Source organism: Gymnodraco acuticeps, unplaced genomic scaffold (genome assembly GCF_902827175.1).
Source record: "Gymnodraco acuticeps unplaced genomic scaffold, fGymAcu1.1, whole genome shotgun sequence".
Lineage (NCBI taxonomy): Eukaryota > Metazoa > Chordata > Actinopteri > Perciformes > Bathydraconidae > Gymnodraco > Gymnodraco acuticeps.
In genome coordinates, this window is record NW_022991435.1 from 4,385,846 (window position 1) to 4,396,235 (window position 10,390).

At 44.7% G+C, this 10,390-nt stretch overlaps 1 protein-coding gene across 1 annotated transcript in view; it reads right to left on the minus strand.

Annotated features, from left to right (window-relative positions):
* LOC117532661 (copine-9-like) overlaps positions 1-10,019 on the minus strand; it is an 80,734-nt gene extending 70,715 nt beyond the window's left edge. The window contains exon 1 of the mRNA XM_034196052.1: positions 9,730-10,019. Coding sequence (XP_034051943.1) covers positions 9,730-9,767 — 38 coding nt within the window. The 5' untranslated portion in view covers positions 9,768-10,019. The remainder of the gene's footprint in view (positions 1-9,729) is intronic.
* Between the last annotated feature and the right edge of the window lie 371 nt (positions 10,020-10,390).

The following is a 10,390-nucleotide window of genomic DNA, read 5'->3' on the forward strand; positions in this document are numbered from 1 at the left end:
CACATCTTGTTTCCATATCTTTCTGTTTTGGTGGTCATGCCACAACCGTGCACGTGAATGCGAGTCATGGTAAGATATCTGGATTAAGAAGTTGCTTTTCCTTTGCACAGCATGAAAGAAAGGCGAAATGAATGGGCTTTGATTTTAGTATTTTTAAGCAGAGGTTGAGTTCAATCATTTGTACGGCCCTCGGAGGATGTTGTAAACATTTAAATGGCCCTTGAGAGGAAAAAAGTTCCCCACCCCTGGTTTAAAGTCACAGTAGCACATGTAATAAATGGTGCAGAGGATGCTTACCATGTGAATGTGTAATCATTTGAGTACATTCACTCAAGGACTGCACTATGGTCTGCACAATTTGTGCTTTGAACTGCCTTTTTTTTTGTTTAATTGATATTGTTATTTACAGCTACTTTCCAAATAAACTCTACGGAAGACTATCAGTGCCACATGTGAACTTCATTTTTTGGATCTTATCAAAAGTGATTTTTTTAATTCTGACTTTTTTTTTCATATTCTGACTTTTTTCTAGGAATTCTAGTACCTTTTTTCTCAACATTCTAATTTCTCCCAAAAAATTAAAATAAAATCTGTCCCTAATCCACTTAAGTATACGTATACTCCACAAGGTTTACGAGGAACTATGGGTATCCGTATTCGTCCCGTATCGTCACGGTTCGGACGTCACGGTTCGGACGTCACGGTTCGGCACATGCAGTCACACGGCGAATACGCCTTTCTTTTACGAGTGGGAAAAAAGTCTGTCATTCAGGGCAGTATCCATTACAATATTTAATCCAGGGGGCGGTATTGCGCCTAAAAGCTGTTTGCCAGCCGCTCTTAAACAACAAATGAAGAACAATAAGAAACAACTGTTGTGACTCGACAGATATGTTAGGTTTAGTTATGTTTTTACTCTAGTTTTGTGTTTTGATCTTCTCACTTCCTGTTTTTATTTTGAAAGTAATCTTTCCTGTCATTCCAGATCCCACATTTCCTGCCTTTGTGTGTTTCCCGCCCGTGAGATTGCTTGGCCCTGCCCTGATTGTTTTCACCTGTGCCCATCCCCCTCACCAGTGACATGCGGTGAGGTTCAAGGCTGGTGAGGCACTGACTCTTTCAGAGTCAGATTTACAAATATTATATTTTGACCTTAATCGAAATGTTCGGTTATTTTCAAAAGCTTTTTTAGTCTGATGCTTCGATTCATTTTAAACAGACTGTTCAACAAAACGATACCCACAATCTAAATATTGGATTGTTCTTTCTTAGTAAGATCCCATGTTCATTACAATTGTGGTCTTACCTTGACTTGAAGATGAAGTCCATGCTATCCTTCTGGACAACAATCTCTATTACTTTTTTGTAAAAGTCCTCCTTGTCTTCCTCTAGTTTCAAAAGTCTAGCTTGTTGTTTGCGTCTGCGTAGAATAACAGTAGCAACAAGGACCTGTGGGCTCACGTGCGCCCCCTTCAGTGCGGCAGAGGTTATGGCTGCCTCCCCTGGTGCTTTTTTCATTGCCGTTGTATGATGAGACCAGCGGGCCTAAATATCATATATACGTGAAATAAGTTATTTAGAGACTATGGATGGCGAGGATAAATGTAATAAAGGGATCTACAAACATTACATTGGTGACATACAGTGAGATGGTGCAGGCATGCGCTTAGGGCCCGCTTTTCAGCCAGTTTCTGTGGGGTGACGCATTCTGAGGTGAGGCAGAGCTCATCTGTGCCTCACCTCACCCCACAGAAACTGGCTTGAGCGTGCTCACAAACTAAGTGCCCGCGCTACATTAGTGCCCGCGCTCCAGCCAGTTACTGTGGGCTTACGTGAGGCAGAGCTCGTCCCTGCCTCACTCCTCATCGCTCCCATGTAGTTGTAGCGGAGCTCGGCCAATTTGCTGATTTTGACTATAAAAAGCGATTGGAATCATACATAAATCACACTTACAACACAGATCAGTGGAGACATTTTATTATTATTACTATTTAGTTTTTCTTTAGTTGTTTTTCCGTTACCTTGGAGTATGACAGGTGAGGCTCTGCCTCCCCTGACTGCACATCGCTGCCCCTCACCTATATATAGCCCTGGTGTTTCTTTGTTCCTTTGTCAGTTCGTTATGTTTCATGTCGTGAGCACCTAGGCCTTTTGACTCCTGATACCTACCTTGCTTTTTAGACCTTTTGCCAAGTGAGTTTTTGTGTTGCTGTACAACTTAGTTTTGGCTGTTTAACTACTTTCTATTTTTTGAAAGTACGATTTAGTTTTTGTTATTAAAGAACATTCTATTTTTGGACAACTGTCTCCGAGTCCTGTGTCCTGTGTCTCGGTTCATAACAGTACAAACTGACCAAAATATGGACCCAGCGGATTCAGAGACAGTGAAGATAGCTCTGCGAGCTCAAGGAACGAGACTACACCAGCATGAGGAGCAGCTGGGCGCCATCAACCTGGGGGTGAGGGACCTGACCGGCCGTCAGGAAAATGTTCAAGCCTCCGTCAATACTCAGGTGAATCACCTTGCCGAACAGCTGCACCGTGTCCTCGCTCACCTGGAAGCTGGTTCATCCCCTCAGCCTCCTGCTGTTGCTCACACACCAATTGCTCCAGCTGACCATGTGCCACTCCATGCTCCACCGCCTCGTCTGGCATCTCCAGAGCGATTCTCCGGAGATTCCGGTGACTGTCGCCCTTTCATTGTTCATTGTGATCTCCATTATAAATATAACCCTGCTACATTCCCCACTGATCACTCTAAAGTGGCCTTCATGGTGAGCCACTTAACAGGGAGAGCAGTGGCCTGGGCTACGTCCGAATGGGCGAGAGATTCACCTACCTGTAATTCTCTGGATGTATTTACAGACAGTCTCACCAAGTTGTTTAATCGCACGGCTCCTGGAAGGGAGGCAACCAGAGCACTGATGCAGATTAAGCGGAGCCAGCGCAGAGTATCGGACTATGCCATTGAGTTCAGGACCCTTGCAGCAGATAGTGGCTGGAATTCTTCAGCACTGCTCGACGCCTTTTTGTCTGGTCTTTCGGATTCCATTAAAGACCAGTTAATACCTTTGGACCTCCCAGAAGACTTGGATTCTGTCATTGCACTGACAGTTCAAATAGACAATAGACTGGCCGAAAGACAAAAAAGAAAGGTTCAAGAATGTGGCACGTCTGCCTCGACACCAAGGGGACACACCAAGCCATCGTCCCGCATGGAGACCTCCTGCCGATACTCCTCCTGAGAGAAGAGTGCTCCCTAGTGTCTCAGAGGAGCCCATGCAGTTGGGTCGGGCAAAGTTGACTCCGGAGGAACGTCTTCTGCGCATTCAGGAGGGCAGGTGTTTTTACTGTGGGGAGCAGGGGCACCTCCTGGCTTCTTGTACAGCAAAAATATCGGGCACATCAGGGACGAGGAGGACCCTGGTGAGCCGACTGTCATCTGGATTCCCTCCTCGTACGTTGACACAGGTACAAGTAAAAGTAGACAGACATGTTTTAACTCAGGGGGTTCTCATAGACTCTGGTGCAGATGAAAGTTTAATGGATTGGGGGTTGGCCAAGAAGTGGAACTGTGTGGTAATTCCTTTGAAGCAACCGTTAAAGGCCTCTGCTCTGGATGGTCGGTTATTGTTTACCGTTACCCACTGTACTATGCCCATTGAAATAACCGTAAATGCAACACATACTGAACACATGACTTTCTATTTATTTGACTCTGCTCAGCATCCACTTATTCTTGGTTACCCATGGTTAGTCAAGCACAACCCACACATAGACTGGAGATCTGGGAGAGTTAAGGGATGGGGAGAGGACTGCAAGCATTTCTGTTTGAGAGACAATAAGACTGGTGACAACACTCCCCATGCTAGAAGGATTGAGACCCAAGCTGTTGTTCAGATTGCATGTACATAAATGACTGAGGCTATCCAAGTACAGGAGCAAGATTTCCCTGACAAGTCCAAGGTGCCCAATTGCTATTGGGACCTAAAGGAGGTTTTTAGTAAAGCCAGAGCCACTGACCTGCCACCACATAGGCCTAATTACTGTGCTATAAACTTGGTACCTGGCTCCCCCATTCCCAAGGGTCGCCTCTACTCTCTTTCCGGACCCGAAAGGGAGGCCATGAACAATTATATTGAGACCTCCTTGCAGGCCGGACTCATTCGCCCTTCCTCGTCACCGGCGGGAGCGGGCTTCTTTTTCGTAGACAAAAAGGATGGATCACTCCGGCCCTGTATAGACTACAGCCCTCTGAACGCAATCACCATCAAAAACAGGTACCCTCTCCCACTCATCTCCTCCACCTTTGAACTTTTGCAAGACGCCAACATTTTCACCAAACTGGATTTAAGGAATGCTTATCATTTGGTGAGAATCAGGGAGGGGGACGAATGGAAGACTGGATTTAACACACCTAGTGGACACTATGAGTACCTAGTGATGCCTTGTGGCTTGACAAACGCACCGGCAGTGTTTCAGGCCCTCATAAATGAGGTTTTGGGGGACTTCCTGAATAAGTTTGTGTTTGTATATCTTGATGACATTTTGATTTTTTCTCCTGACAACATAACCCACCAGCAGCATGTCCGTCAAGTCCTCGACCGCCTACTACAGAACCAACTTTATGTTAAAGCAGAGAAGTGCGAGTTCCATGTCCAAACCACATCGTTCCTGGGTTTCATCATTGCCCCCGGTCAAATAAAGATGGACCCTGCCAAGGTCAGTGCCGTGGCCGAGTGGCCAGTTCCTGTCAACAGGAAAAAAACTACAGCAGTTCCTGGGGTTTGCACATTTTTATAGACGTTTCATCAGAAATTTCAGTTCTATTGCTTCCCCGCTACATGTACTTACCTCTCCTCATGTCCCTTTTGAATGGAACTCCAAAGCTGCTAATGCTTTTCAAGCTCTAAAGGAAATGTTCACCTCTACTCCCATCCTCACCATCCCAGATCCACTTTGACAGTTCGTGGTAGAGGTGGATGCCTCTAACCTCGGTGTGGGGGCAGTTCTCTCTCAGCGGGCTGCAAAGGATAATAAGCTCCATCCCTGCGCTTATCTCTCACGTAAGTTGTCCCCAGCGGAAAGGAACTACGACGTGGGCAATCGTGAACTACTGGCAGTGAAACAAGCCTTGGAGGAGTGGAGACATTGGCTAGAGGGGGCCGCTCAGCCGTTCCTGGTATGGACAGACCATAAGAACCTCGAATACATAAAAAAGGCTAGGAGAATTCACGCCAGGCTAGATGGACACTTTTTTTCAGTCGTTTTGATTTTACCTTGTCATTTAGACCTGGCTCCCAGAACACCAAGCCAGATGCCTTGTCCCGTCTGTTTGACCCTGAGCCTGCTGCCAAGGAACCAGAACCCATCCTACCACTGAACCGTGTGGTAGGAGCGGTAACTTGGCAGATAGAAAAAGAGGTGCAGCAAGCAAATGTTGAGAGCCCAGCACCTAGGGAGGGTCCGCCTCATAGGCTGTTTGTTACAGTGCCCTTACGCTCCAAGATCATTCACTGGGCTCACACGTCCTTGCTCACTTGTCATCCTGGGGTTAGAGGAACCATGTTCGCACTTAAGCAGCGTTTCTGGTGGCCGTCCATGGCTAAAGATGTTGGTGAATATGTGAATGCCTGTCCTGTTTGTGCTCGCAGCAAAACTTCTTCCAGGTCTCGGGCTGGGTTGCTGCAGCCGTTGCCCATTCCTCAACGGCCCTGGTCTGACATATCCATGGATTTTGTTACTAGACTCCCGGTGTCTCAAGGTAATACCACTGTGCTAACAGTGGTAGATCGTTTTTCTAAAATGACTCATTTTATTCCATTGACCAAGCTACCCTCGGCCAAGGAAACGGCGGAAATTATGATGGTCAATGTGTTCCAGATACATGGATTTCCCAGGGATATTGTGTCAGACCGGGGCCCACAGTTTGTTTCCAAGTTCTGGAAAGAGTTCTGCAGTCTCATTGGAGCGACCGCTAGCCTCTCCTCTGGGTATCACCCCCAGTCCAATGGACAAACGGAGAGATTAAATCAAGTGTTGGAGACATGTCTGAGGTGCTTGGTGGCTCAGAATCCCTCATCGTGGAGCAAGCATCTAACCTGGGTGGAATACGCCCACAATTCTCTTCCCACCTCTGCCACAGGTCTGACTCCCTTCCAGTGCGTCTTTGGCTACCAACCACCTGTGTTTGCTGAGACTGAAAAGGAGGTCTTGGTCCCGTCTGCACATGCCCTGGTCAGACGTTGCCACCGCATCTGGGCGGCTGCCCGTCGAACCCTTCTAAGGAGTTCTTCTTCAATGAAAAGGGGGGCTGACCGACACCGCCGGCCAGCTCCAGTGTACCAGCCTGGGCAGAAGGTGTGGTTGTCCACGAAAGTTCTACCCCTCCATGTCGCTTCAAGAAAATTAGCCCCCAGGTTTGTTGGTCCCTTTCCAATAACGAAGATTGTGAACCCTGTGTCTGTGCGCCTGCGACTCCCCAGGTCCTCTGCGGGTCCATCCTACATTCCACGTTGGGAAGATCAAGCCTGTCAAGGAAAGCAGTTTGGTGCCCGCAACCAAACCGCCGCCACCCCCCAGAATTGTTGATGGTGGCCTTGTTTATACGGTCAAGAAACTGCTGGCAGTCCAGAGAAGGGGACGTGGCAAGCAGTTCCTCGTTGACTGGAAAGGCTATGGAGCAGAGGATAGGATGTGGATCCCTTCTCGCTACGTTGTGGATCAGGAGTTGAACAGGGATTTCTACAGGCAACATCCTAATCTGCTTGGGCCGTCAGGAGACGTCCCTAGAGGGCGGGGTAATGTTGTGACTCGACAGATATGTTAGGTTTAGTTATGTTTTACTCTAGTTTTGTGTTTTGATCTTGTCACTTCTTGTTTTTATTTTGAAAGTAATCTTTCCTTTCATTCCAGATCCTACATTTCCTGCCTTTGTGTGTTTCCTGCCCGTGAGATTGCTTGGCCCTGCCCTGATTGTTTTCACCTGTGCCCATCCCCCTCACCTATATATAGCCCTGGTGTTTCTTTGTTCCTTTGTCAGTTTGTTATGTTTCATGTTGTGAGCACCTAGGCCTTTTGACACCTGATACCTACCTTGCGATTTAGACCTTTTGCCAAGTGAGTTTTTGTGTTGCTGTACAAGTTAGTTTTGGCTGTTTAACTACTTTCTATTTTTTGAAAGTACGATTTCGTTTTTGTTATTAAAGAACATTCTATTTTTGGACAACTGTCTCCGAGTCCTGCTTTTGGGTCCTGTGTCTCGGTTCATTACAACAACAACAACAACAAAACGAACAAAATTCAAGAAGAAGAAAAGTTAGTATGGCGATTTCAGATAACACACAGGAGCTAGAACCCACCTGCTTCTTTTAAATCAGCTGTGTGGGAACATTTCGGGTTCCCTGTGGACTACAATAACGATGGAGTGCGAGTGGTGGATTGGACGAGGACACATGCTAAATCATATCAGAAGGCATCACCCAGATCTGCCAATCACCGGCACCCGGCAAAAGACAGCAGCAGTTCAACAGCTTTCCCCGCTGTTTTTAATAAACCAATAGACATGAAAGCCGAGAGACCAAAATAAATAACGGAAGCTATTGGCATATATATTTCAACGGCTGTGCGCTCTTGAAACAATTTCTTATTATTTATCATGTAATATTTTCAAGACATTCTTTTTAGTTTTGCAGCTTGATGAAACCTTTTTGTTTGACATCAGCCATTATAGATAATATGGCCATATGAGTGTGTGTGGTACTGTTTGTGGTTTGTTTTTAACAGTGTAATACAGTTAATTATTCAAAATGTTAGAGTTCCTTATTTTTAAACTGAAACTTGCACTACTGTTCAAAAATAAATAAGAACAAACCTGGAATTATGCATTTGGGACTTTTTTTTTGCTTTTTCTTGTTGTACCGAACCCGTACCGAACCGTGACCCCCAAACCGAGGTACGAACCGAACCGTGACTTCTGTGAACCGTTACACCCCTACGAGGAACACATTATAATTTGTACCTCACTACATTTATTTGATACATAAAGTTGCTATTCTGCAGATTTAGACTATTTATATAATACACTATACAAATTAACAAAAATGTAATTAGATTTTGTTATTATTTATTTAGCTACCTAGCAGTAAAAAAGGTAAATGTTCGTATCCCAAACAATACCAACTGACCTATTACAGTTCTGTAATATAATTAATATGAATCTTAAACAGACTTTAGCGTACGGTACTTGAAGTGTATTTATAAACTATACTTGTAGTGTTGTCATTTGGCATGTATCTTGCTTTGTTATAGACAACTCAGGAGACAGCGAGTATCGTTAACTGTCCTTTATTCCCGCTCTGTACTACCTAATAACAGGTGTCACACATATCACATTCCAGGTATCCACAACTCCGGACCAAATAGTATGTCACAACATTACATCCCTCCCTTATTTCAGATGAACATTGACTTTTGATATTAACGAAATGTAAATAAGAATTTCAGTAAGAAAGGTCTCTTATTCTTAGTAATCAAATAAATAAATGAATATCTCAATGTTTTAACTTAAATGACTAGGTCTTCTTTGTCACTAGCAAAATGTCCTTTTTGTAATTGTTCAACTATCTGCAGTCTCTTGACTTCTTTAAGTCATATTTCAGCAATGAGACGTTGTGGTGGTCTCCTGTTTGTTCTGCTTGAATATCTGGTTGGAACAGGGCCTTCGGGGTTGATATTCTCGTTTTGGAGCTGATGAGTTTCCTCATCTGGTGGGTCAGGAAGTTGTAGATCCAGATCATCCTCTTCGTCAGTCATTCCTGAGTCAGATCCAATAGGAACTGAAGGTGGGAGCAGTTTGAAGTATGAGGAGTTTCGTGTTATCTCATGTCCTGGGCGAGCTGCTGTCACCATTGATCCTCTGATCTTCACGATGGTGTACGGTTTGCTTCCATAAGGAGTCATGAGCTTGCCTTTGATATTCTGACGGCATAGCACAATGTCACCTGGTTTGAGGATAGAAGGTTGAGCTCTGTTTTTGTGGTCGGCATGCTCTTTCATGCGCTGCTTGGCACGCTGATCAATATCTTGGAGTTTGGTGTCAGGTGTGTGATGTTGAGTCACATGAAGAGCGGGGAGAGTGGTGTTGAGTTTTCTCCCAAACATTAACTCGGCTGGAGTCAGCTGTGTAGTACCGTGTGGGGATGCACGGTCATTTCTAAGAAAACTGTAGAGGTTCTGTTTCCATGGTTTTCCTTCAGTGTGTGCGGCTGTTATTGTTTTATTCAATGTTTTCATGAAGCGTTCAGCTTCTGCATTAGCTCTCGGCCAATACGGTGTTATTTTTCAGTGTTTGAATCCGAGATAGTGGCTGAAATCTTTGAACGGCTGTCCATTGAATGGAGGTCCATTATCTGTTTTCACCACATGTGGGATACCATAGGATGAGAAGATTCTGTCCAGTTTGGGAATCACTGTAGTGGCTGCTGTGGACTTTAGTATCTCAACTTCGGGGAACCTGGAATACTCATCAATAACCACAAGCAGGTAATCACCTGATGGGAAAGGTCCTGTAAAGTCAATAGAAACATTTTGCCATGGACCTTTGGGAAGTTCAGACATATTAAGTGGTTCCATGTGATTCTGGGAGGTTGCTGCTTGACATGGTATACAGTGTTTTATCATATTTTCCACCATTTCATCTATGCCTGGAAACCATACATTTTCTCTTACCAGTTGTTTGGTCTTAACAATGCCAAGATGACCGGCATGGGCTAGGCTTATTGCCTTACGTTGGAGAGAGGTAGGTAGCACAAGTCGTGTTCCTCTGAGGATGACATTCTCTCCAGCGTTGACTGTCAGTTCGTTTCGTAGGCGGTAGAGTGCTTTCAGCATTGGATAATCAGTGTAGTCTGAATCCTGTGGTGCATGTCTCCAGTGTCCTGCACTCAAAAAATGCATCACTTTACATAATGTAGGATAATTCTTTGTTTCTGTTTGAACTTCTTCAAGTGTCATTGCCTTTGGAACAACATTGTCAATGACAAAGTTGACATATTCCTCAGCCCAGAGATGTTCACAAGTCTCTTTTTGCAAGTCCAAGTCAAGTCTCAAGTCTTTGGTCACGAGTCCAAGTCTCAAGTCTTTGGTCACGAGTCCAAGTCAAGTCTCAAGTCTCTAAAAAATAAAAGTCTCATGTCTCTTCTGGTTGTAATAAGCCTTCTATTGTCTGCTGCTATCCAGTCTATTAAGAATACTGCACAGCTATATCTAAGAAATTCAAAGCATTTACTCTATTATTATCACTCCTATATCTATTAGCATACAGTATCAGTACTGATTAGTTGTTTGCTAATTGATCACTTTAAACAGGCTATTGCAATGCAATATGAGG